Source organism: Mustela lutreola, chromosome 1, assembly GCF_030435805.1.
Source record: "Mustela lutreola isolate mMusLut2 chromosome 1, mMusLut2.pri, whole genome shotgun sequence".
In the NCBI taxonomy this organism is placed as follows: domain Eukaryota; kingdom Metazoa; phylum Chordata; class Mammalia; order Carnivora; family Mustelidae; genus Mustela; species Mustela lutreola.
Window position 1 is genome coordinate 185,232,700 of NC_081290.1, and position 27,771 is coordinate 185,260,470.

Here is a 27,771-nt window from a genome sequence, read left to right on the forward strand (position 1 = left end):
TCGGTCTCCTGAGGCTGACCCATCTGTGGCTGCTTCTCAGCCTTTCCTTGATTTCCGTGACCTCGATTCTTTTGAAGAATGCTGATCGGGTATTTTGGAGAATGTCCCTGAATCTGGGTTGTCTGGCATGTGCTCATGGCTAGATCTGAGTTACAGACTGGGGGAGGAAAATGTCGCAGAGACAAGTGCCCTCATCATCATATCATATCATGGATGCATGACATCAACATGACTCGTCACCTTGGTCACCTGGATAAGGAGGTGTCTGCAGGTTTCTCAACTGTGAAGTTAATATTTCCCTTTCTGTACGCTGCTATTTAGAAGTGAATCACTAGGTCCAGTGAACACTCACGAGAGAGAAACTGACCTCTCCCTGGAGCCGTAGTATGTAATCACTTAGAATTCTACTATGATAAGATTTGTAGGACAGGAGTTTTCAATTTTACTTTTGCTAGGACCCCCACCAGAAGTCAAGTGAAACCTATGGATCTCTTCTTAGAAGAGCATTTTAAAATTCAATGTATTTATTAAAAAAAAAAAAAAACCCAAGGAATTGCAGAGGAAAACAATGATACTGAAATACAATGATCAAAATATTTTATAAACAAATGTGTGATGTGGCAATAAATGTGTTTGTTTATTAACACATCCAAACACATGTTCTAAGCTTCATGTCTAGTCACTACTGTAATTTCCAAGTGTTGCTGAGTATAAATGATACCACTGCTCCTGCTAACACAATGGTTTGTTGCCTGCATTCACCATGGGATGGAAGGAGTGCTACCTCAGGGACAAGTTTATAAAAATAAAGATTTATTTTCCCAAACAAGTTCACAGACTCCCTGAATTCTATCCACAGACCCCCTGGGAGAGTCCCTGGACCCTAGGTTAAGAACCTCTGATCTAAAAGGATCCAAGGTAGCAAAGATGCTCTCAGAATGCAAAGGAAACAGAAAGTGCCTGCATAGTGGTGAGAAGTAAGAGCGGTTTCACCCTCTCTAATGATGAAAGACATGCAAAGAAATCCACATATCAGAGATTTTCTTATCAGACCATTTATCAACATTTTTCCCCCCAGTAAGCTCTACTCCAATGTGGAGCTCAAACGTAAGACATGAAATCAACTCTTGATGCTCTAACCCCTGAGCCAGCCAGATGCCCTATCATCTTTTAGAGCGAAACAACAACAACAACACTCAGAGCTGGTGAGGATGCTGTGAAACTGGCATTCCCATATACTTCTAGTTACAGGGCAAATGTGTACAAATGTGTGCAACCCCATTGAAAGGCAATTAAAAAATATCCACAGTCATAAAAAGTTCAAACTCCTGATTGAGAGAACCACTTCTGAAAAGCCACCCTAAGAAATTAATCCTAGATATATAAAAAGTTCTATTTAGAGAGCCTTGTGACAGCAATATTTATATCCACACACACAAAGAAAGATTAGCGGCAAATAGAGATCTAAAAGGAGGGAGAGGAATTAGGTGCAATGCATACAGGTGCATGGATGCATGGAAGGCAACGCAGGTATGAAATGAACATTACTCCAACAACACAGCGGTCCGCTACAGACTGATGAGAGGAAGAGGTGTAGGGATCCCCTCTGAGCCTCAGTTATCTTATCTATTAACAGAGGGATAATAATACCACCTCCTAAGATTGCCAAATGGCTTCATGAGATAACATATAAGTCTCTAGCAGGAGCAACATGGCGGAGGAGTAGGAGACCTAAATATCATCGGGTCCCAGGAGTTCTGCATGTTAGTTATCAAACCATTCTGAACACCGACAAACTCAACAGGAGATCAAAGAGAAGAGCAGCAATTCTAGGAACAGAAAGTCGACCACTTCCTGGAAGGTAGACCGTGAAGAGAAGTGAATCCGAGGTGACCTACGGGAAGATAGACTGTTGGGGGAGGCGCCGGCTCCCGGCAAGTGGTAGATCAGCACAGCACAAAATTGGAACTTTTGGAAGTTAGCTCCACTGAAGGAAGTCGCTCTGGGGGCTAATAGCATGGTCTAAGGACCCATGGGGGTCACAGAAAGACCGGCGGCGCCTGAGTTGTGGCAGAGTTCCCAGGTATCAGAGCGGGGAAGCCGACTGCAGAGACGGAGCAGGGGGAGGCTCTCAGTTTGGGGTTACCTTAAATCATGATCCGAGGTACAGTCAGGCCACTGTTCTCTGAGCAGGGACCCCACAGGTGGCAGATCTGGGGAGACCCCCACCTTGCTCCTCTAGGAGAAGCCGCAGGGGAGGACGTGGCAGGAATCTGCTGGGTTTGGAGACTCCAAACTGGCCGTGCGCCAGAGACAGAAATGCTCGGTCACAGGCCGGGTGAGCTCGGAGCGTGGGCCAGAGACCAGGGAGACAGGAGGGACTGATGGCTTTTCTCTGAGGGCACACTGAGGAGGGGGGCCCTGAGCTCTCGGCGCCCCCAGGGTGGAGACTGGGCAGCCGCCATCTTCATTCCCGTCCTCCAAAGCAGTACGGAAAGCGATCAGGGAACAAAAGCTCCCCAGACCAAAACTGCGCAGATTACTTAGCCTGGCCCCTGGCAAGGGCCGTGGAATTCCGCCTCCAGCAAAGACATTTGAGAATCACTGCAACAGGCCTCGCTCCCAGAACATCAACAAGAACATCCAGCCAAGACCAAGTTTACGGATCAATGAGAACTACAGAACTCCAGCACATAGAATTCATGGCTTTTTCCCCATGATTCCTTAGTCTTCCAATGTTAAAGTTTTTTAATTTTTTTTAATTTCTTAATTTTTTCTTATTCTATTTTAAAAATTTTTCCCTCTTTCCTATTTTAACCTTTTTTAACTATTTTATCTTATCAAAATGCTTTTAAAAATATTTTTTAATTTTCATAGTTATAGTCCTATTCTATCCCTTCATTGTATTTAACCTTATATTTTGTATTTAACCTTAGTTTTTGTATACATAGAGGTTCTTCTTTCTTTAAAATTTTGGGATACAGGTTCTTCTAACAGATCAAAATATACCTTATACTCTCACACATGGCTTTGTTCTAGTGTCCAGCCTGATCACATTCTTTCCTTTTTTTTTTTCAACCAACATCATATCTTATCAATTCCTTTTTTAGAATCTTTTTTAATTTTCACCCATTCATCATGCTTACCCTTATTTTTGTATATATAAAAGTTTTTTTTTCCTCAAAATTTTGGGAGGCAGTTTCTTCTAACAGACCAAAATATACCCAAAATCAAGTGTATGGCCCTGTTCTATTCACCAGTCTAACATATATATACACACATACACATACACATATATACATACACACATATATATAATACACACACACACGATGGAATACTATGCAGCCATCAAAAAAACAAAAAACACAGAATCTTGCCATTTGCAACGACATGGATGGAACTAGAGGGTATTATGCTAAGTGAGTAAGTCAATCAGAGAAAGACAGCTATCATATGATCTCTCTGATATGAGGAATTTGAGAGGCAGGGCGAGGGGGAATGCGGAGGGAGAAAATAAGACCAGAAGTGACCAGGGAGGGAAACAAACCATAAGAGATGCTTAATCTTAGGAAACAAACTGAGGGTTACTGGGGGGTGGGGGCCTGGGTGATGGACACTGGGGAGGGTATGTGCTATGGTAAGTGCTGTGAATTGTGTAATGCTGATGATTCACAGACCTGTATTCCTGGGGCAAATAACACATTATATGTTAACAAAAATAAATAAATTAATTAAATTTTAAAAATAAAAACTCTAGTAAAGAGCATGGGGCATCCTGGGTGCTCAGAATGGATCATCTGTTGCCATTATGATGATATCATGCTGTACAATAAAGTAAAACAAAAAATCATACATAAGCACAGTTACATCATTGCAAAAAAAAATGCAGGAAAAAAAAAGCAGAGGAAGTACCTCAAAATATGAATAGCAATAGTTTCAGGGTAAAGAGGTCAGGCATAATTTTCTGTTTTTCTCTATTTTCTAAGTTTCTAGGATAGGCTTTTAATACACTATCTACCTGTTAATACAAAAAGCAGCAAAGGCATGTGCTGGAAATACACATCCCTCCTCTTTCCCAACAATTGAGATGGAGCCCATATCAGGACAATAAGTAACTCAAAGTCCTACATTTCCCTAAGTGCCCTCTCATCCCCGAAACCTTGGAGGCAAAGGAAATGCCACTGTCCAAAGCTGACATCTCTTTATAATCACCGCTGGGGGGAAGTACCCCAAATGAACAAAGAAGAAATGCAAACGCTCACTAGAGCCTAGACCGTTGCCATCACTGAATTCACTACCCACAGAAGGAAACTCAGCAGCAGCAGCAATAGAAGGAGCCTAGCCAAGTCCGCGAAACATCATCCGTTTTCAACAAACATTAAATAAATGCGCGAACACTGGGTGAAAGGGTTGCCTCTGTGGTGGTCCCAGCAGATCCACTGTGCCCACATGGTGGCAGTGTGGTTCCACACTAGGCAGAGTGGGTTCCAACAGGACCTAAATGTCTGCAGCCCAGTCCCTTTCCAGGCAGAGGAGCCCTGAGACCCACAAGAAGCCTCCAAAGGAGAACATGGCAGGAGTCGCCCTGTTTTTACTGGAGTGGGTGACACAGCTCTCCAGCTGTTAGAGAGAGGCACCCTGTCCGTTTGGAGGGTTGGACCAGCCCGTGCAGCAGACAGAGCGCCCTGGAGGGAAGTGCGAATATCCAGAAGGCAGAGCTAGGGCGGAAGGTTCCCAGGAGGGCCGCTGCCCTCAGGCCTTGGAGACAGAGCCCTCTGCGAAGGGCGATATGGGGGCAGGGTGCTGAGATGGATAGAACAAACTGGGAGGCCGCTCAGACCAGGGTTCACATCTTGGCTTCCCTTCTGGCAAGTCCCATCACCTCCCGTATTTCCTTATCTGTGCATTTCCTTATATGTGAAATGGGACCTTGCCAGGTTGTGAGAGACGGAAGTTCACTAATGCAAGAAAAGGACTAAGAGCGACACCTGACTTGCAGCCCCTCGGCCAGGCTGGTCACCAACATACTGTTTTTTATTGTTGTTGTTAATAACTGTGGTGTCATTAATTACACATAGACATCCCAAGGAAGACTTACCCTCTGTGGGCACACAAGATGAAAGCTGTGACTGGATCTTGAAATCATTTCTTCATCCTCCATCAGGCAGGAACTGAAAGAGAAAAGACCAAGAAGCAAAAATGTTAGCTATTTTTTTTTTTTTTTAATTAAAGGACATATGTTTGGGGGAACTATCAAATGTGATTTCTGAATTCCCTTCAGGGAGAGAAGTAATAGCGCCAAATTCCCCCCCACCTCCTCCCCTTCTCAATCCTGAGGCCAAAGCTACCAGAAGAACTGTGGGCCCAGCATCTACATGAGGAATTTTGTCCAATGGGACACCTTCACGGTGTGGCTCCTGGCTCTGAGCTGACCTTGTCTGCACCCTTTAATGCCAGCAGGCAAAGGCAGGATCCCTTCATTCTGCATGCGGCTGTCCTGGGGGTGGGTGGGGGGGTGGTGGAGGCAGATTTCTTATCTCTCCTAAGCTTATAAAGTATGATTGATGAGAAAAAGCAAACAGCTAGAATCATTTACACAAAAGGAAAACAGAGAAAAGAGACAACTTAAAATAATCTCCAGGTCTCCAATATACTGCATAGTGGAAGGTGGCCAAATGTTCTCCAATTTTTATGAGGACTTTTTTCCAAATTTGATGAGGAATTTTTATAAAGAAAGAGTAAAACTTGTTTACCACAAAAGGGATCTAGGCTGGGTGGAAGCAGCCACTGGGAAAGTACGATTCATGAAGGTTCTCCAGGAGAGATAAACTTGAAATGTGAGGCACATACGGTTCAAATGTCTCTTTTCCTCTATGTTTACAAAAACGAACGTGTATGAAAATGCAGACACTGACTCTTAAAATGTAAGTCACAACGATCGTAATCGATTGTAATCTGCACACCTGGGCACATGGTCCCTAGATTTTGTCACTGTAGCAAGTGAACTTCAAGAGTCTGAGTGCTTGTATTCGACATGAAAGGCTGTGTCATGCTGCGTTAACAAAGAGGTCCAAAATATTTGTGGATTAAAACAAAAAGGGTCTATTGCTCTGCTCATTCATGCTATATGCCCATTGGACCTAGACATGTCCTCTTACTCAGAGACTCAAGCAGACACAGCCTCCACTCCCTCGTTGCTGGGGCAGGGGAAGGGTTGACTATAGACTGTAAGTCACGCATGGGCTCCTAAAGGTTTCTGCCCTCTTCACTTCTTCCCACACAGCACTGAACAAGGCGAATCACCTGTTCACAGGGAAGTAAGAGCCTACTGTGTGTGCAGGGGAATACTGGAATCATTGGAGACAGCCCAATGACTAGCCAGGGATTACCCCTCTGACATTTTGATCAATCTGTCAAGTACATTTACCCTGAAACATATTTTGTGGCTGTAACAATGTTTGCCCTCCAAATCAACTTCTCTGAGAAGGCTGATGCAGAGAAACTGTAAGTACCCTTATTCCTTCCCCTAGAAGGATCTAGAATAACTTAGATTGGAGCCTTCCTCCAATCTTCCTCCACACAGAGCAAGAAACCACTTATTTGGCAAATCTAAATTTAGCTCCAACTAAGTGTCAGGTGCTAAGCACACTAAGACAAAGTAAAACACAATTCCTACTCCCAAGAGATCCACAGTCTAGTTATCCTGCTGGATCAGAGGGCTGGGGCTTGGAGCAAGGTCTCGGCTCCACAGAGATCCATGTGGGCACTTGCCCTCTCCTTGACAGCCCTCCTGCCCAGGTATTTTGCTCAGCTCTTGCCTGGGGTCCTCCTTGCCTTCTGCTCTCCCTATGCTTCCCTCTTCGAGACCCTGTGCCATACCTATTTCTCTGGCTCATCTCTCTCCACTCTTGCCTTAAAACTTGTCTGTTTTCTCACCCGTGACACAGGGTTCCTGCTTCTAAATGTCTGCTCTGCCCAGAGCATTGCACACAGGCTCAACTTCCACACAAACCATGTACATTCCTATTCCCATGGGGCTTTCACTTCCCTTTCATCCTCCTCCTTTACCCTGAAAGCACTAGACCTTCACTGTGCCTATCACACCACTCACTCTGTAATAATCTGTTTATGCATCTACCTTCCTCACTGGACTGTGAATTCACTGAGGACAGGCACTCTGTCCCTGACTTATGGTTAAAGCAAAAAACAAGCACTCTGTCCCTGACTTATGGTTAAAGCAAAAAAACATGCTTGTTGATATTTCTGTGGCAGAGAATTAGGATGGGGTGATCAATAAAAGACATTCAAGCATAAAAATATCCTGTATTCAGGTAGTATTCTGAGTATGTGGAGCGGTTGTCAAATAGAAATAGGACTTCAAGGAGAAAAAAAATTACTTCTAACTATAAAAATACGTCTAACACGAAGAGAAGATTGTTCATGAGCTAATCAGTGTGTGGCCCACAGTCCACAATGAGGCATCACGCAGAATCTCAGAACCCAGTCTCGATGAATCCAAATTTGCAACTTAACAAGACCCTTAGGTAATTCTTATGCACAGTCCAGGTTCTGAAGCTCTGGTCTAACGCATACTAATCACAGTGGTAGTAAAAACAGTTCTTAACGTTTCCTGATGCTCCTTCACTGTCTAGACACTCCTCCTGTGCCTCTCACACTCCTGTGCCTCTCAGAGCAGTCCTGTGAGATCGATACTACTTAACACCCTCATTTTTTCAGGTGAGGGAACTAAGACATGGAGAGATTAAGGAAGGACCTTGACAAGGTCACGTGGCTAGTAAAAGTAGGAGGGAAGAGTGGAAGCTCTTGGGCACCTAGCTTAAGAAAGGTGCACAGGGGTACTTAACAATATTTTAATAGATGCTAAGAAATGGAGAGCTGAGATTTGAACACATGCTGATGGGTTCTAAAGCTCCTGATCACTCAGCGCATGATAAATATTTGTCATTTGTCAAGGACACCGCGGGGGGTTCGGGGGGCTTTCCACAGCACCTGGCATGCTGTACACCGCCCACAACCAACACATGAGTGTGTGACTGAGTGTGGTGGGCAGGCCCCTCTGGAGTCCGGGACCTCAGTGTGGTGAGGAGGTGTGGAATAGGAAGTAAGTGATTTGGAATTAAGACTGTCATCGGCCAAGTAAGGAGCCTGAGTTGGAGACTATGCCTGTATGTGCTCAAGAGCTCTCAGCCAGAGGCGATACTAATAGCGGTAACCTGTGACTGGTTCTTGTCTCCATCAGTCCCCACAGGCTCCACGGTCACTGTAAAGTGACCTGTGTCTTTCCGAGAATTTCCAGGCTGTGGCTGGCACAAGCAAACCTCCTCTGCCGGACCCTCCACTTGGCTACTTCTCAGGAGCAATCTCGGTCCCCGGGGACAGCTGCTGTGCCTCTCCTGCTGGGTGCCCCAGGCCCCGCTGCCTCCTGCCGCAGCTGAGGGATATGCTGAAAGACTCCACTGCAGCTGCACCCACTCTGAGGCCAAGAGAACGCCCAGCCCCTTTGCGCTCCGCTCCACCCCGTGTTCCCAAGCAGGAGTGACGCGACCAATGCCTTCTGGAGATTTCAATCAAGCAGCCCCCTATTCTCCAGCTCGAGCCCACAGGACAGAGTCCACAGACTGTACTCAACCAATGTTGGATCTAGTTGGCCATACCTGAACCCTTCTCCCCTCCTGGCAAGTTTTAAACCCCCGGGGGGGGGGGCGGGGGGCGCTCCTCAGCCCCAACCAAACAGGTTTCTGAAATAACACCCAATTTGCCAATTAGTAGTCCCAGGTGTTTCTGAACATCAGCTTAAGCTCAAGATGAAGTTTCCCCCCAAATCTGCTTTTCTCCCCCTTTTAATCCAACACAGAACACTGAACTTTTAAGAAAAACAGACCGGAATCTCTTCAAGACTGTGTGCATGTGTTCAAAGTGGACACGTGCCCACCATCTCATTCTGCATCCAGTCGTAGGACTCCCTGGATCATAACTACCACGTATTCCTACTGACTAGATGCCTGGCACTTTAACCAAAACCCTTACGGGCCATTTCTCCAGCTTGTAAACGAGGAAACCGGAGATCAGAGGGTTACGTAACTCCCTGAAGTTTCTCACACTTGCCAGTAAGCAAAACCGGATTCACACCCAAGCCTGTTTCTCCCAAGTACACTGAAGGTTGTCCCCTTTTTGGGCCAGGGATAGTAAGCTAATGGGAGTGATAACCCATCCTTAGAAGAAAGAAAGGCGAAGACCTGGCTTTGACTCAGAGACCAGCGCGCTCAACCAGAGCTCCTGCTTCCTGCCAGCGGCCAGGGTCCCAACTCAGCCGAGACGCCGCGTCGCACAACGTGAGCGTCGGGGCCCCGCCCACTCCAAGCCCAAGCCCCGCCCCGGGCCTTGGCCACGCCCCCGGCCAGTCACCGCCCGCCCACAGCCGTCATTTCCTGTCCGGCCCTGGGTGTGTCAGGTCAGTGCGTCGGGGTGACCCGGGGTCTGCCCTGGGATGTGGTCCTGATCTGGCCGTCAGCGCCGAGCAGAGGACCCTAATGTGGGCTGCAGCAGATGGGACGGTATCAGCCGCGAGCTGGGTCCTCGCTTTGGGCATGGGAGCCGGTGGACGCTGCGGAGTGGTTGCCAGGCAACGGTGCCGTCGGCCCCGCCCCTCTGCGTTGGGCGGGGCGGGGCGTCCAGGCGAGCGGGTCGCCTGGCTCCCGCATGCGCACCGCGGGTGCAGTGCTTCCTTGAGTGCACCTGCTGGCTGACGGTGTGTTCGGCTCCGGTCGTGCATCCTTACACCCCTGCGCTTGCCCGGGCAAGTGCTGAGCCTTCCTTCTGCACCGGCAACTTTGGGAAAGTCAGCTCGCTTCACTAGGCCTTAGTTCCGTGGGAGCCTTATTATGTTAGAGCTGGAAGGAACCCTATCGCTCATTTAGTTAAGCCACACGTCCCCGCCCCGGTTTTGTAGATAAGGGGGCCTCGCATTTACCACTCCTTGCGTTCCTGGTGCTTCAGTTAACCCCCTGGGGAGTCCTCTTGGATCGTGTTACCTTTTCCATAGAATGAGTTAGGCTCAGAGAGGTTGGCGACTTTAGCTGAGGTCACACAGCTTGGAACTTGGTGGAGTCTCAAGAGTCAAGTAACTCCCACTTTGTTCATGGCCGAGTTCAAATTTCCATTTAGAGGTGCTTCCACGACTGCATTACTACTAAACCTAGTTGTAAATCAGAATCACCCCTGAGAGAGTCTTAAAAGTCTTTATTCCCGGGTTCCCTGGCAGGTTGACTGACTGAGAAGCTTTGGTGCTATAGCTAAGAACTCTGTTTATTCAACAAGTTTGAGGATGGTTTTCATGGCCGGTGGGTGAACTTTGGAAACCCCTGGGTATACCCGGAGGCCTGTTTACCCACAAACCACGGAGAAGTAATGAACCTGAAGAACCTAGCCAGGAGAGACGCTGGTGCACAGTGCCATCAAGGTCTGCTCCCTTCAGCCCGTTTTCAGGTTCTCTTCACTCCTCAGAAACAAGCCAGAGGCTTACAGTTTAAACGAGTTTGGACAGTTACATGCAAATTCTCCAGCTCCTGGCTACCAGTCACATGGCCAGGTCCAGGCTTCTGGCTGGGAGGGCCTGTCATGACCAAAGTCAGGCACTGGTGTTCTCTCCATTCCTGCCAGCTTGTCAGCCTCTGTCCCCCGACCTCCTTCATGCCAGGTCCCTGAATCACAGCGGCTGTTGTTGGCTGTGGAGGAACATTTTGCAGAGCAGTTCTCCCTGTGGAGGGAGGGCTGACAGCTTTCCAGAAGTATCACCACAAATAATGAGTATCCCTTGGCCTTATCAGCAGCCAGAGTGAAATAGATCACCCTGCTGTTACTCGTGACATTTATGAACACAAATCCATCTTTAAAATAATCACTTGTCTCTTCGTTTTAGAAGGCTAATGAGCTCGACAAATTCCGCTTAGTGTTTTATTATTATTAATTTTCATCACTTATGCTGCCTCCCCCAGGTACTCTGGTTGACAATGGCTGACGATCACGAGAAAGATTTGCAGAAATTTCTTAAAAATGTGGATGAAATCAGTGAGTACCAGAAAATCATAAACAAATTAAATTCTGTGCTACCAAGGTGGAGTGACTGGAGAGAAATGATGAGTCTGAGCTAGTTCCTGGGCTGCGTGATAGGTTTATGACTCTAAGAGAAAATGTAATTGAAATTAAACAGAAAGGGTATTGAGAAGCAAGTAATATTAGAGCCTGGGGTGGTGTTTTATGGCTGTTAATTGGTATCAGAGAAGCCGTTAACATTCTGGTTGGAATTGAGGCTGACAGCTCTTCTCCATATTTTGACCCCTTCTGTATAGGATTCACGTCAAAGGAAACTAGCTGTTCCCTTTGAGATCACTCAGGAACCTCACTGATCTGTGTGGAATCCCTCTTGTTTCAGGGCAGAGCCATTTCTGATTCTGAGCTGCAGAGGCAAAATCAAATGGCTTTCCCTCAGTGTCGGTCTAGTTATATGGACGGTTCATGGTTGTCACTATCCTGTCTCCCTGCCTCTAGACAGGAAGACCCCTCCTTCCCCAGGTGGGATCTCAAAGGACATCCTCTGATCCCACAAATCCCATTCAAGAGATTTAAAAGCAGCTGGTTTCCTATTCAGACTTCAGGGAGCTTGTGTGATGATGGAAACAAGCAAACCAACAATCAAACCAACCTTACATATCAGACAGAAATATGTTGAAAGTGCTCCTTCCAGCAGGCTGTACAGGTCCAAAGAATTAAAATGGTTTCAAAACTAGTTAAGGTAATTTGATAAAAGACACAACCACCATGTGTTCTGTGTTCATCCCTGGGCCCGTCCTCCGCCCATCCCTGAATGTTGTTCTATGGACTTCTGGCCAGCCTGCTGCTCACCTTTCTCTTCAGGTGGTCTAGTCCAGGCACGTGATTTTGCCTACAGCCTGTTTACTCACCAACTCCATGACCCTGTTGGCTATGCTTTCTTCTTCCCTGGGCTTCGGACTCTTTGCCAGGTATCCTATCCACTGCACTCACAGAAACTGCAAACTCCGTGTGTCCAAAAGCCTTCTGTCCTCCTCCCAAATAAAACCTGCTTCTACCTTCCCTTTCAGTCTAGTCTGGGTGGGCGGTACCACTAGTTGGAAATTTACAGGTCACCTTGGACTCCTGCCAGCTCTCACCCTCCATTGAAGTGGCCATCAAGTCTGGCTTCTTTCTCCCACCCTGTCCTCCCTGCCCCCTCCTTTTGTTCTGGTTCTCTGACCCAGACTATTTCAACAACCCCCTGATTGTTGCTCCTGCCTCCAGGCTTACACTCCCCACAGAGTAAGGTATCTAAAATGCAAATCTGATCCAGACACTTCTCTGCTTGGATTCTCTCCACAGCCACAATAAACTGCAAGCTTTCCCCTGGACTTAAGTCCTCCTGTGACCTTGTCCTTACCTCTTGCCTCTCCCTAGGGCAGCAGACTGCTTCTAGTTCCGCACAGTTCCCCTGATGGTTCACGCTCTGCAGTTGCCTTTGTTGTTCCCTCTGCCTCCCCATCTTTCTTTACCTGGCTCGCTTTCATTCAGGCTCAAAGTCCCTTTGGGTGCCATTTATACTAGTACTGGCCCGTAGAACTCTGTGTGGTGATGGAAATGTGCTACAGTCTACACCGTCCACTAGTACCTGCACGCAGCTATGAGCCTTTAAAAGGTGGCTGGTGCTACCCAGGAACCGAGTTTCTTTCTTTCTTTCTTTCTTTCTTTCTTTCTTTCTTTCTTTTTAAGATTTTATTTATTTATTTGACAGAGAAAGATCACAAATAGGCAGAGAGAGAGGAGGAAGCAGGCTCCCCGCCGAGCAGAGAGCCTGATGCAGGGCTTGATCTCAGGACCTGGGATCATGACCTGAGCCTAAGGCAGAGGCTTTAACCCCCTGAGCACCCACAGGCACCCCAGGAACCGAGTTTCTAATTGTATTTCATTTAGAGTTAGTTTCAATTTGTGTAGCCATGTGTATAGGTTCTATGCACTCATTTCCTGGGTTCTTGCTATGTATTGAGCATTGCTAGGCCCTGGAGACTATAGTAAAGATAACCAAGAATTAGCTTTCTTCCTGGTGACTGCAGCCCAGTGGGGAGAAGAGATATGAAACAAATAATCTCCAGGATGATGTGTGATACAAAGAGAGATTTGCAAAACACAAGAGACACTAATGCAGCTTACAAATTGTATTAGTCTGGTTGGGCAGCTGTAACAAAATGCCACTTAAGCAGTAGAAATTTCCTTTCCACAGTTGGTTCTGGAAGTGTGAGATCGAGACATGGGCAGATTTGGTTTCTCCCAAGGTCTCTCCCTTGGCTTGGAGATGACCTCCTTCTCACTGTGTCCTCACAGGGTCTTTTCTCTGTGTGCACACATCCCATGTGTCTCTTCCTCTCTTAAAATACGGACACCAGTCCATTTGGTTTAGGGCCCCATCCTGATGACCTCATTTAACCTTAATTATGTCTGCCAGGACAGTCATACTGGGGCTTGAGGGCATTAGCCTGCGAATGGGGTGGGGGTCACACTTCAGTCCTTGTCAGGAATTCCTTGAAGTTTGAGTAGGAGCTGGGCACTGGGAAGAGGGCAAGAGAAGATTCAAAGTGAGGAGAAAGTACGTTGGAAAGCTGGAAGTTCAAGAACGTGGTGCTTTTTAGAACCAGGAAGCATAAAAGCTCTGTATGGCTGGAGAGTCGAGATCACGGATAGAGGGGTCCCATCTGAGTCAAGAAAGGCTGAATCAGGGAAGACCTTGGAAACCACAGTGGGAACTCACGTTTACCCTCTGAGCAGCTAGATGGTTGACTCGGCACAGGAACGTGATCAGATTTACGCCTTAGAAAGGTCATTCTGGCCACTGTGTGTATGTGGAGACAAGGACACTGGAGGGGAGATGCTGGGATCCCCCGTCAAGGGGCTGTTCCAGCACTCCAGGGAAAAGAGGCCAGCTGGGTTTAGAGCTGTAGCAGCAGGAACGGGCACGAGTAAATGGACTCAAGATATATTTAGGATTGACTTGGCGAGCTTTCAAGTGTGAGGGCTGCAAGGGCAGAGGGAGAATGAAGATTCAAGAATGAGTCCTTAAAGTTTTGGGGTCGAATGCCCAAATTTGGCAATGGTTTGGCCATCTGCTGAGAGAGGGGGCGTTTGGGGGAGGAACAGTCTGAGGGGAAAGAGGACAGGCAGGCCAGGACTGGTGAGCACACCACCACATGTAGATGTTCAGAGGACAGTTGGCTTTGCAAGTCTGAGCCTAGGAAGAGCGCAGAGCGGGGGATGTCCCTTTGGGAGGCCCCAGCTAATAAATGGTATTTAGAACCATGGGAGAGAACGGGACCACCTGGAGGAAATGGTCCAGAAAAAGTAGTGGGCTCAGGCAGAACTTTGAGGCTCACACAGTCTAGAAAGTAGGTAGGACAGGGAAAGCAGGAGCAAGCAAAGGAGACCAGAAAGCAATGGCCAGAGAGGTAGGAGGGCGACCACCAGTTTGTCCTGTGTCCCTGAGAGTCCGGTTCTTTTTTCCGTCTCTTTTTGTCTTTGTTTGTTCCTTTTGTTTCTTAAATTCCGCATGAGTGAAGTCATACGGTATTTGTCTTTCTCTGACTGGTTTCGCTTAGCGTGATACTCTCTGGCTCCATCCATGCTTTTGCAAATGCAAGATCTCATTCATTTTTGATGGCTGAGTGATATTCCATATCCGGCTATTGTAAATAATACTGCAAGAAACACAAAGCTGCATGTGTCTTTTCAAATTAGTTTTTATTTTCTTTGGGGGAAATACCCAGTAGTAGTAGAATTACTGGATCCTCTGGTAATTCTAGTTTTAATTTTTTGGAAGAACCACCACACTGTTTTTCCACAGTGGCGGTACAAGTTTGCATTCCTACCGACAGTGCCCAAGGGCTCCCTTGGTTGGAGGCAGTTTTTTAAAGTCCATGGGAGAAGGATAGGATGACTTGTTTGGGTGTGATACTGTGCTTTATAGTAAGAAATATATATGTATTCTTTGTCCCTGTGCCTGGCAAAGAGCTCCCAAAATCCTTGGAACTTCTAAGTGATCATACGGATAAAGGCATCTTTATATTCATGACAAGCCCTTTTCAATCACACCTGAGCTTATATTAATGAGAGACTTTTGGAACCTGAAGGTTGGAGCTGGTTGCCAGGGAACCAACTCTGTGATAGTCTCAACCCTCTGGGAAGGGGAGAGGGGCCGGAAGTTGAATTGATCGCCAATGGCCAACAATTATTTTTTTATCAGACCTATGTAGTGATGCTTCCCTAAAACTCCAAAAGGACCAGGATCAGAGAGCTTCCAGGTTGGTGACCGGAGATTTGGGGAGAGAGGTGCGCTCAGAGAGCCTGGAAGCTTCGCACCCCGTTCCCACATAATGTGCCCTATACATCCCTTCCATTTGGCTCTTCTGGGTTATAGCCTTTTATGATAAACTGATGAGCTAGTAAGTAAAAGATTCTCTGAATTCTGTGAGTCAATCCAGCAAATTAATCAAACCGGAGGAGGAGGAGGTTGTAGGACGCTCTGGTCTAACCGTGAGGTCAGAAGCGCAGGCGACAACCCGGACTGACATGTGAAGTGGGGGGTGGGGAATGGGCCGTCTCATGGGGACAGAGACATTAACTTGTGGGATCTGACATTATCTCAGGTCAATGGGGTCAGAATTGAGTTGACTTGTAGGACACCCAGGGAGTGTCAGAATCGCATGGTGTTGTGAGGGGGAAATGCCTTGGAATTGGTGTCCCAATCACGCAAGGCTAACCATGGGATTGCCGGGTACTTTGGACTAGCCGGTAGAGTTAGGATGGGTTCTCCCTGGTGTCCATCTGTCTTTGTCAGTCCTCCACATCCATCATAAAGGCCTAGAAAAGTCGGGAGTTGGGTCTGGAGTTGGAGTTTTGTCTGTCACGTGGGGTGGGAGGGCAAGGGGGTTCAGTGTGAAGACAGGATGGATCATGGGATCTAAGCTGCACGGGCAGTGACATGAAGACGGGGAAGGATAGCTTTAAAGACTGTTCTGTGGTCCCAGGGTAGCAGAAATGTACCCCTTTGTCTCCACACAAGATTGGAAGCTCTTAAAAAATAAGTATCTTTCTTATTCATCCTTGTTATCTGTAGCATTCTGTGTAATATCTAACTCATAATAAGCTCTCCATAAATTGTTGTTGGATTAAATAAGTAGCTTGACACTGCTTTGAAGGCCAGAGTAAAATTCTCCTGCATCTTCTTCCAGGCAAAACAAATCCTGTTTTTTAATTTTTTTTCTCATTGGTTCTAATTGCTTTAATTTTTGCTTTCCTTTCAGAACCTTCTTTAAGAATAGGGAAGAGAGGAGTGCCTGGGTGGCTCAGTCGGTTGAGCGTCTGCCTTTGGCTGGGGTCATGATCCCAAAGTCCCAGGATCGACTCCCATGTTGGTCTCCCTGCTCAGCAGGGAGTCTGCTTCTCCCTCTGCACCTCACCCCACTCTCATGCTCTCTCTCTCAAATAAATAAATAAAATCTTTAAAAAAAAAAAAAAGAAAAGAAAAGAATAAGGAAGAGATAACCTAAGGAATGGGAAAACTATTTGCAAACCATGTATCTGATAAAGGGTTAATATCCAAACTATATGAGGAACCCATACAGCCCAATACAAAGAAACAAAACAAAACAAAAATCTGATTACCTGATTAAAAATGGGCAAAGGAGGAGAGCCTGGGTGGCTCAGTGAGGTAAGGCCTCTGCCTTCAGCTCGGGTCGTGGTCCTTGGGTCCTGGGATCGATCCCGGAGTCAGGCTCTCTGCTCAGCGGGGAGCCCGCTTCCCTCTCTCTCTCTGCCTGCCTCTCTGCCTACTTGTCATCTCTCTCTCTGTCAAATTAAAAAAAAAAAAAAAGTAAAAAATTTTAAAAAATGGGCAAAGGACCCAAACAGACAGATCTCCAAAGAAAATAATATGAAAAGCCCATAGTACATGAAAAGATGCTCAGCATCACTAGTCATTAGGGAAATGCAAATTAAAACCCCACTGAGACATCACAGGTGCCTTTCAGCCTGGCCATCACCAGAAAGACAAGAGACAGCGATGTTCGCGAGGGTGTGGAGAAAAGTACACAGTGGGGGGAATGCAAATGGGTGCAGCCACTGTGGAAAACCATGTGGAGATTCCTCAAAAAAATCAAAAATAGAGCTACCTTACAATCCCGTGATTCCACTTTTCAAAGTATACCCATGGAATTGGAAACTCTATCTGGAAAAGGATCTCCGCAACCCCAGGATCATAGCAGCATCATTTACAGTAGCCGAGACCTGGAAACCTACGTGTCCGTCTATGAATGAGCACAAAATGAAGTCGTGGTGCAGGTACACAACGGGATATCATTCATTCATTCATAAAAAGTGGGGAAACCCTACCATTTGTGACAACATGGATGGACCTTGAAAGCACCGCGCTAAGTGAAATAAGTCAGAGGAGACAAATACTTACCTCACTTATACGTGAAATCTAAACAAACTCATAAGGAGATCAGACTGGTGCGGTTACCAGTGGCTGCAGGGGGAATGGGAGGAAGGTGGTCAGAAGGCACAGAGGTGGTTCGAAGTCAGTCCCGGGGATGTGTTGCACAACCCCGTGATTACAGCTGATGCTCCTGTAAGACAGACTGGAAAGTTGTCAAGAAAGTAAATCCTGAGAATTCTCATCGAGAGGTGAAAACTTTCCCCCCCCCCTTTTTTTTTCCTTTTAATCCTATCTATAAGAAAAGATGGATATTAGCTGAACCTATTGTAATCATTTCACAACGCACGTAAATCAGACCACCATGCGGTACGCCCAAAACTTACCCAGTGATGTGCGTCAGTTACGTCTCAGTGAAACTGGAGGGAAAACAAAGAAATGGGGAGATGTTGGTCAAAGTGTACGAACTTCAGTTATAAAATGATTAAGTCCAGGGGATCTATTGTACAACATGGCGACTGTAGTTAATACGGTATTTTATACTGGGGCACCCAGGTGGCGCGTTCAGCTAAGCATCCCGTGCTTGGTTGTGTGTCAAGGCCGTGTTCTCAGGGTCCTGAGATAGAACCCTGCATCAGGCTCCAAGCTCAGTGGGGAGTCTGCTGAAAATTCTCTCTCTCCCTCTCCCCCTGTACTCGCTCACTCTCTAAAATAAATAAATCTTTAAAAAACACTGTATTTTATACTTGAAAGTAAGAGAAAAGATCTTAAATATTCTCAGCACACACATAAATACTGTAATTACATGAATAGATGGATGTGTTAAGTAACCTTATTGTGGGATCACTTCACAACAGATGCGTGAATCAAATGATCACAGTTGTGTACCTTCGACTTACATGATGTTGTGTGTCCATGATATCCCAACAAAGCCAGAGAAACAAACGTTCTTCCCCGTGAATGTTCTACACCCTCCTTTCTAGTGAACAAAGCCTTTTCCTTTTGAAAACGTCATTTAAATGATTTCACCTCTGATTTCTCCTCCAGCCAGTTTAATCCAAGAGATGAATTCTGATGACCCTCTTGTACAGCAGAAAGCTATCCTGGAGACAGAAAAGAGACTACTGTTTACAGAGGAAGTCCAAGAGGAGGACGGGTGCCGGACCACTCTGAACAAGACCATGATCAGTCCTCTGCAAGCTCCTCTGGAGGTCTCTTTTTCTATTATGAAGTTATATAAGCAGATACACAGAAGAGGTCTGCCTTGAAGCAGAGGAAGCCACAGTTTAATCTCAGACTCTCTGGGGAGGCTGAATAATCTTTTGTTTTTTTAGATTCACTAGATTTATTTTCCACAAGGAAGTATAAACTCTCATTTTTTTTTCTTTTGTCTTTCTGAGTCATCTTTAAACAATGGGTTTATTTTAATGAAAATTTACCCTCCCCACCCCCTGAGTTTGTGACCAATATTTCAGCTGTACTGTAAAGGTAATGTGTTCTGCCTCAGATTTCCAACTCCTACAGCCCTAGCGGCGGCGGCGGGGGGGTGGGGGTGTCCCTTGACCTGCTCACCTGGTAACAACTGTACCCATAATCCTATCTCCTGATTTAAAGCAAGCCCTATGAATTTGGGGCCCTTTAGTATTGATGGTTAGAGGAAATAACCATACTCCCCACTTGTAATGGATCTGCATTTTGGGATTGTAGACTTACAAATTAGAGAGGGGTTTTTGAAATTTGTTTTTTTGTTTTGTCTTCATGATAACTGGTGCCCTGCAGAATGCAGATGGGATAAGCTCAGGTAAGGACAGCATCTCTCTTCCTAATGTGTATTATTTATTTAGGGTCAGTGTTTATTGCTTGTAGCTTCCAGACCCTTAAATTATAGCCTCTGGGTTTACAAAGAACGGCTCGGCCAATTCTCTTACTAGTCAGAGGGGACAGCACTCAGAGGCTTTTCTGTATTTTGTCCCGGCCAATCTTTTGAAAACTGAATTCAGTTATTCTCTATCACCCAATTTACTCTTAGCTGCTCTAAGGATGTAGGTAGCTTCTCTGTTGCCCAGCTCAGCAGCTCATTATGCTAAATGGAACAAAAAATTCTGCCTTTAAAGAAAAACTCTTTTAAAAGACATAATTCAAATTTGAAGCACAGACATAGCCATCATGTATAATAATACATCACACAGATTACCATTTAATGTCAAATTAAGAAAATGTCATTTAGTTGCTTCAGCATGTGTGTGTGTGTCTACATATATATGCATGAGCTGTGTGGCTCCAAAGCTTTCTTCTGAATTTGAGCTAAAGAACTGATTATAGTATTTGGATTTTTCTCTTTAATACTTGAAATTACTCTGCTGTCAGAAGCCTTTTTGGCATCTATGGAGTTGGATGCAAGAGAACGTGCCAGGAGAAGAAGGGAAAACAAAGTCTTAGCAGATGGTAACTGTCAGTCTTCACTTTTCAAGAACGGGGATGATTCGTGCTAGAAAGATCATGAGTGTGCCTGCTGATCTTTGAGGACAGCGAGATTCCCAGTGAGGGGGTTTGTAACGGGCCAGAGGCAGTGGAACCCGGCCAGGCAGAAACGAGTGGTGTCGGTCCCTGTCTCTGCCGCAACAGGCAGGGAGTGGGACCGAGCCCTCGTCAGCCGCCCCCACCAGACCTCTTTCCAAAGCATCTGGATGGACTTAGCAGAGCAGACCAAGCGTCAGGAGTGGTCCTGGGACAGTAGGGAGGGACAGAAGGGGGAGGTACCCTGGGCTGACCTGAGGAACAGATAAAAAAGTGAAAACGGAAAATGAAACAGGAAAACAAAGGTGTGAGAAGGGAGAGGAGAGATAGAGGGAGGGGGAGACAGGGGTTGTGTGTGGCGGGGGCGGCGCGTGTGCAGGATGTCTCCGGCCCTTGTGCACCCCCCAGCGGTGTGCGTGCTGCAGGTCTGAACACGTCCACGTGTGCTAGCAAGTGACTTGTCAGGCCCTGTTTATGAGACATTCAGTGTGTAGACTTGGTCTTTGTGGCCCGCTTGGAGAGATTCCGAGTTTTGTGCCAGAAACATTTGCTTTTTCTGAGAAGCTCCTTGGGCAACTTGGGACGGGTGTGAGGAAAAAGAGCCCTTAGGAAGTCTGATCGTGAAATGTCTGCGGAGAAGCAAGTGACAGACAGGTCTCCTTTGGACTGATGGAAGCTATGTCCTCCAAAGTAGAATTGCGAAGTCAGAGGAATAAAGTAGGCGAGAATTTTCCAGTGAGTGGGGAGACCTCACCTGTGCGACTTCTGTTCCCCCAGCCCTAAAAGAAAAGGGGAATGAAGCCTTCGCCAGAGGGGACTATGAAGCAGCCATCGTGTGCTACAGCAAGGGTCTGGACAAGCTGAAGGACATGAAGGTGCTCTACACCAACAGGGCCCAGGTCAGTGAGCCAACACTGTGTCCGTGCTGTTTTCTCAGGGGACAGTAGCCACGGAACTTGTGAAAGCAAACATGAGACTGATGGTAGCCGTGGTGTGCCTGTCAGTGTTTAGCTGCCGACTGTGGTTGGGGGCTAGTGGGAGTCGATCTGTAGGGACCATTTGCCACTGTCCGTGGTGTCAGCGCTCTCGCCACGGTCCAGTTTCAAGCCACCAACTTGCAGTGGTGGGAGGAGGACTTGGGAAGAGCTGCGCACAACCAGCCCTGTGCGTGGTCTGAGTCAGCTCGCACACATCACTGAGGGCAAAGCGTGAAGGAAACCACCTCTGAGAACTGCTCCTGCTGTCGCTGGGTTTGGCCAGACCCCATTGCTGGTAGGCTTACTCATTGTATCGGTCCCTGTAGAAGTAAGATTCCGTGCCCCAGGTCGGCTGGGCAGCTGATGGGCTTAGACCCAGTTTCTCAGAAATGCTGAGTTTCCGAACTCCCTCATCTCTCCATTTTATATTACAGAGAAGCTCAATTTCGTGGAACACCAGGTCAAAACCATCACGCAGTTGTTTATAATCTCCTAGTTAATGAAGGGACGAGGTTGATAGTTCTCAGGTGCAACAAAACATCACGTATGGCCTTATCGTTAAAAGCCCTTGAGCCTGTGTGTGGCCAAGCTCCCTGTTGCTTAGACCTGGAAAAGTGGCAGCTCCTTGGGCATGATTATCTGATGGTCAGAAGATGTCAGCAGGACCTGTGCAAGCTGCACTTGACACCGTGTCATTGACGGGAGGAGCCCTCATCAGCACCAATTTCTGTAACTTGGGATCAAGGATGTCCTGCTGTGGGAGTTTGAGGAAGAATGTCGAAAGCAAGAAACTGGACGTTTGGAGGCCAAAAAGTCCAGGGAGTGATGGTGATTTAATGATAAATAAATCCAAGCACAGAGTAACCTCAATAGTTCAGCGGTTTGGGTAAATCAGACTAGAGTTGAGCGCCACTTACTTGGCCCTGTTTCTGGAGAAAAATCTAGTGGAGTTAAGAAATCGGTAAATCAAATGTCCAGAGGTTGGCCTAGCGGTGTACATGTCATCACCCTAATGAGATTCTAAACTTTCCATTGACTTCCCCTCCCCATGCTTTATTTATAATAGATGATTAATAAATTCTTGTTAAGTTACATAACACTGGGGGAACAATAAGTCTATTTAAGGGAATTAAGTTTCTTTTGACACTTTGAAAGAAGCGTTCAAATGCAAGAAATTAACATAATAATAATAATTCCTTTTTACTTTTTACCAGATTTGGTCTCCAAAACATTTACCTATTGATGCTTTTTCAGTCTTGTTACTTTGAAGTTATTTGAAAGTAGTAAAACTGACTTGCTTTTAAAATGTTATGTAATTCAGACTTATATCTAATTCAGATGGCCCGTACCCCAACCCATCTAAATTAGTTACATTTTTACTGTACTCAAGTTTCAGCAGCACTTTGATTAGGTTCTGGAGAATCACATTAAGAATGGGTGTGGAGGCGCGCCTGGGTGGCTCAGTGGGTTAAAGCCTCTGCCTTCCGCTCAGGTCATGATCCCAGGGTCCTGGGATCGAGCCCCGCATCTGGCTCTCTGCTCATCAGGGAGCCTGCTTCTTCCTCTCTCTCTCTCTGCCTGTCTCTCTGCCTACTTGTGATCTCTGTCTGTCAAATAAATAAATAAAATCTTTAAAAAAAAAAAAAAAGAAAAAAAGAATGGGTGTGGATAGGGACACCTGAATGGCTCAGTCGGTTAAGCATCTGCCTTTGGTTTAGGTTGTGATCCCAGAGTCTGGGATCGAGTCCCACACGAGGCTTATTGCTCAGCAGGATGCCTGCTTCTCCCTCTGCCTGCTACTCCACCTGCTTGTGCTCTCTCTCTCTGACACATAAATAAAATAAAATCTTAAAAAAAAAAAAAAAAAAGAAAGGAAGGGGTGTGGATAAAAATAAGCTAAATGTAGTGAAAAGCTTTGGGAGAGTAATTCTTCCCAGCTTTCCCGAAGAGAAAGCTTATTCAGAGACAAATAAATACAAAATGTGCTGCCTGGTGTTACGAACCACCAAATCACCATTGACTATTTTTAAAATGCCTCCCCTGTTTGCATGCAGCATTAGAAAACACTTAATAAGGACCCTGTGAATTGAGTGTTGCTACTTGCTAGAGGAAAAAAACTACCCTTTCATCGCTCTGTTTTTCTCCTGGGGTTAATGTTATGATCAATAGATTGCTGGTGTAATTTAGAAAAATCAGGCATTTAATTGCCATTTGAAAAACAGTTCTTTTTAAAATGTGGAAAAGCAGAAGAGAACAGGGAATTTATAGGGTGTTGAATCCAAGCCTTAAAAAAAGAAAAAGGAAAAAAGAAAAGAATAAGTAAAGGCTGTGTAGAGAAACTGTTGAAGCCCACGTATGCATTTTCAGTCTGTATGTCTCCTGAATAACAATGTCAGGAAATTGTGGCTCCGTTTGCCTAAAAGGATGCTAGTCTCCTCCTCACATCCTCTGACTTTCAAATGAAACCCCAAGCCCCGAGGGAAAGGATGGTGCTTTATGGACCAGACAGTTCAAAACATCGTCCTCTTCAATTAGTACAGAACCTGAGTTAATGAAAGCACCACAGGGCAGCTTTCCTTTCTTGGAAGGACTTGGACTTGGTTAGCCCACTAGTGCCAGCTCCCTCCTCGGTTGGGATGAATGCTTACATCCCTCATGAGTCACCACACTGACCCTGTGATTGGCTTGATCATGTAAATATCCCTGCAGAGTTACAGGTAAGAATGTCACCCTGCCCTGGGACAGTTTTGCTCAGGGGCAAACCTACACATGAATCAGCTCTAGGTGGGGTGACTGATGAGGACTCTGGGAAAACCTCTTATCCTCCAGGTGCCTCGTTTTCCTTTTTTACACCAGGTGTGATCATTGCCGCTTCCCGAGAACTTTCCAACAGAAGAGCGCTTAAAGCCTGTTTAGTTCAACTTGATACGTTATTCACCGCCTATTGTGACCAGTCATTCATTCGGAAGTGGAGTAGCCAGTGCGTTTGCTGGGACACAGCCCTCCCTTACTTTCTGTGCCATGAGGCCTTCAGTGTAGATTGGGTGGATCCCAGCATCCGGAGTCAAGTCTTGATTTTCAAGATGTCCACCCCACTCTAGGGGATCCCAAAAAAGGTCCCCAGAGCTTTTGGCACCGATGGATCGTAGTGATGGTCTGACTCTTAAATGTCAGCCCATCACCCATTTTGCTTTCTTCTTGCTGTACTTATGAGGAAGGAAGCAGAACTTTATCTTTTTTGAGTAACCACTTTATTGAGATGCAATAACATGCATTTCACCCATTTAAATATACAATTCATTTTTTTTTTTTTTTAGTATATTCACAGAGCTGTGCAACCGTTGCCATAACCGGTTCTAAAACATTTTCACGATCCCAAAAAGAAACCGCATACACTTTAAGTGGTGCCACCTTCCCCCAGTCCTCGTTCACCCCTACCCTCAGTCTTAGGCAACCACGAATCGACTTTCTGTCTCCATACATTTGCCTGTCCGGGACATTTCATATAAATGAAGTCATGCGGAATTTTTCCTTTTGTCTGGCTTCTTTCTTGCAACATGCTTCCCAGGCTCACCCATGTTGTAGGGCTTACCCGTGCTTCGTTCCTTTTTATGACCAACTAATACACCACTGCAGGATGGACCCTGTCTTATTTATCCATTCATCAGTTGATGGACGTTTGAACCGTTTCTGCTTTTGGCTTTTGTGAATAATGCTGCTGTGAGCATTTGCCCAGAAGTTTTTATGTGCGCGTATATGTGCCCCGAAGAGTGGCTTGATCATAGGGCTGCTCTGTGTTTAACTCTTTCAAGAACCGCCAGACTGTCTACCACAGTGGCCACACCACTCTACGCTCCCACCAGCTGTGTCTGCGGGTTCGGATTTTTCAGCACTCTCTCCAACGCTTACTGTCATCTTTTTGATTCCCTTTGTCATTTGATTTCCTTCTGGAACATCCGCAGTGGGATAGACCCTAGAAGCCAGCTCTTCCTTTGTAGAGGGATTTAATGTGCTAGGTATTTTCTTTGGCCTTTCCAGATCCTTCTGTGCCCTGGGGGACTGACCTCCGTGGACCTGTCCCCTGACTTCCCGGCTCCCTAACTTGCGTTTGGACTCAGCCAGTGAGATCAGAAGGAAGGAAGAAAGTGAGAGTGAGGGCACTCATTCTCCCACCTGCAACTCTCCTAAAGGCCCCAGCTCCCTCTCAGCAGTGCCGTTCACAAAGCTGTCCTCTCCCGTTAGTCTGTGGCTCGTCCTGCCCCTTTAGGTCTGGCAGCAGTATCGGCTGTCCATGGTCGCCAGCCCTGGGCTTCGGTAACCTTCCCGCAGGTTGCCGCAGAATTACATATAAATATAGCCCTTTGTGTCATTTTAGGCTTATCTAAAACTCGGGGACTACCAAAAGGCAGTCGTGGATTGCGAGTGGGCTCTGAAGGTAAGAAGGGATCCTCTTCCACGGGACGGAGTTGGGCTCGCCAGGGGTCTGGGTCCTGAAGTGAATGCGGGAGAGTGGCCAGTGGTTTGTGGCAGGCCGGGGTCTGAGCTCTGCTGTCCGGCCCCGACCTTCCTTATCTCTAGTGGGGGCCCGTGGCGTAGCTGTGAAGGTCACGGCGACCGAGCTCATAGTGAGGACTGCGGAGAAGTAGCTGTTCGTGCTGCGTTTTCAGGGTTTGCACTGCAAGGGCTCACCGTTCACAGAATTCTGGCCACCCCTCCTTCCTTATTCCCTCCTGAGAGGGTGAGCAAGGGAAACTGGGCTGAACTGGAAACTCACCTTTACTAATAATGGTCTATAAAAAATTCCAAAATGGACATATGGGGTGCGTGATTTCTTTATCCCTTAGGAGACACAGAATGTCCACAAATCCTGTCTTATCACATCGTTACATTCTTAAAGCTACAACAACTGCCCCAGCCCATGAGATCGGGCTCTTCACAGCCCCAGCATAGGCCCCCACCTGCTTTGTCACTTGATGTGATCTGCTGTGTTCTCTACCACCATTCTGTAAGAGAAGAGAGAGGCAAGGGCGTTTTCCCACGATTACAGCGCAAGCCACGGTTTGCTGCATGCTGGCCACAAGCCTTACGACGTGCTAGTCTGTTCTCTTCAGTACCACAATTATCCTTGTTTTTCTGGCAAGGAAACCGAGCCTCAGAGATTAAGTAAGCTGTGCAGAATCATGTAGCTAACGTTGGTCGAAACGTAAGCCAGTGCTCTACATTGCCTGCCCTGTACAGCTTCTCCACTGGATCCTGAAAGCCCCACAGCCCTGCGTGTGGACCTTGTTCCTTCTGTGGGAGAAACCAGAGCTCCTGGTACGGCGTCCAGGAGTATCTGTTCTGATCTGAAAAGGACCAAGAGGAGGTCATGCTGTTTCATGCGGATTAGGATAACCCACTGGCCTAGTCCCAGTTGTTAAATGAAGCACAATGTAATAATTAACGACACCAAAGCAAAGGAGGCCCAACAAAGCTGACGTTCGAGAACTCTGATACTTGGCAGCCAGTCTTGTGAGATGCCGGTGAGGCTCCCTGTCGAAGAGGCTTGGGTAACGAGTTGGAGCCATAGGGGAAAATGCAGAAGGAGCTCTCGACACTAGCAATGGTTGGCTCTGTGTCAAAGCCGTGATGTAGAAGTTTCACTCTTTTTAAAAGTAATACATCAATAACGCACGTCAGTGTATTCGTTATTAATAGTCTTCGTACTTTCATGCCAATTTAATATTTTTGACACTTTTGAATGCGTGGAGACAAGCTCATGCGATGGTATTTCAAGACTGATGCTCCTCGTCAGGGAAGCTAAGGCGGCGAAGCTGGCTTCAGTTAGGATCAGAATCTTCCTTTGTGGGCAGAGTTCTCTCTGCACGACATAATCCATCTTTCTCTGAAAACAGGACTCCTTTTAAGGGGGTCTGGGGTTCACCTGAGAAAGCCTTTGTGAGTGTTGACCCGTTACCTGAGGAGACAGGTCAGGCAGTGAGACATCCATCCAGGCCCCCTGCGTCAGCATCCGAGGGGGGCCGAGTCCCAGCGATGCCCCCTCACCGTGACGCACAGTGGCTCGGACAGGGCTCTGAGACCACCGGCTTGTGCTGCCCCCAGCGTAACCCGATGCTCTGCCCACGAAGGACCAGTGGGCGTTTGACTTTCATGGGCCTCTGCTCTGGCCTTTCCTTTCCCTTTCCATTCCCTTCTTGCCCTCTTGACCTCATCGTTTGCAGATTCTCCAGGGCTCACTCCCCGGCTCCCTGCCTTCCTTCTCTCTACAGCTTCTCCCTCGGAGCTCTCGTCTCCTCTCCGGGGTCCAGCTGGCCCTCAGACCCCCTTCCCTGTCTCCACCTCCCGGGGCCCCAGGGGTGCACATCAGCTGCCTCCCGCAGGCCCCCATTTGACTGTCTGGGCCCACTGGAACCACGCTGCGTCTCCCTCCTCCCCTCCACCTTCCCTGCCCCCTGCCCTGACTTAACCTCTTTCTGTTAATGACACACGTTGTCTTCGGGTACCGGACCCAAACCTGTGACCTGACATCCTCCTCCCCGTCGTCCTCCTTTAGCGACTGTCTGTGACCCAGCTCTGGCATCCGCGCTTGCCTCGCCCCGCCACCACACTGAGGCTCACCCCTCATTCCGTGCGACTGCCTCGCTTCTCTCACTTGTCCCCCTGCCTCTCCCGCCTTGAGTCGGCTCTGCACGCTGCCTTCAGAGCAACTTTCCTGTGCGCCCTGCTGTTCACCGCCCTCCCCCAGGCTGGCATCCAGGGCCTCCG

General features: G+C 47.0%; 1 protein-coding gene and 1 long non-coding RNA gene across 15 annotated transcripts in view; one reads left to right on the forward strand and one right to left on the reverse strand.

The window, feature by feature from the left end:
* LOC131836026 (uncharacterized) overlaps positions 1-9,366 on the reverse strand; it is a 44,904-nt gene extending 35,538 nt beyond the window's left edge. For all 8 annotated transcript variants that reach the window (XR_009355486.1, XR_009355487.1, XR_009355485.1 and 5 more), the window contains exons 1-2: positions 9,261-9,366; positions 5,102-5,174 (exon numbers count right to left, since the gene is read on the reverse strand). This is a non-coding gene — a long non-coding RNA (uncharacterized LOC131836026). The remainder of the gene's footprint in view (positions 1-5,101; positions 5,175-9,260) is intronic.
* Positions 9,367-9,418: 52 nt separating this feature from the next.
* Positions 9,419-27,771, forward strand: part of TTC12 (tetratricopeptide repeat domain 12) — a 42,090-nt gene continuing 23,737 nt past the window's right edge. For 2 of the 7 annotated variants that reach the window (XM_059180965.1, XM_059181003.1), the window contains exons 1-7: positions 10,372-10,509; positions 11,019-11,091; positions 18,560-18,723; positions 19,292-19,313; positions 19,880-19,957; positions 20,807-20,928; positions 25,382-25,441. In XM_059180965.1, coding sequence (XP_059036948.1) covers positions 10,432-10,509; positions 11,019-11,091; positions 18,560-18,723; positions 19,292-19,313; positions 19,880-19,957; positions 20,807-20,928; positions 25,382-25,441 — 597 coding nt within the window. In that variant the 5' untranslated portion in view covers positions 10,372-10,431. The other 5 variants (XM_059181016.1, XM_059180994.1, XM_059180976.1 and 2 more) reach the window with 5 other exon arrangements.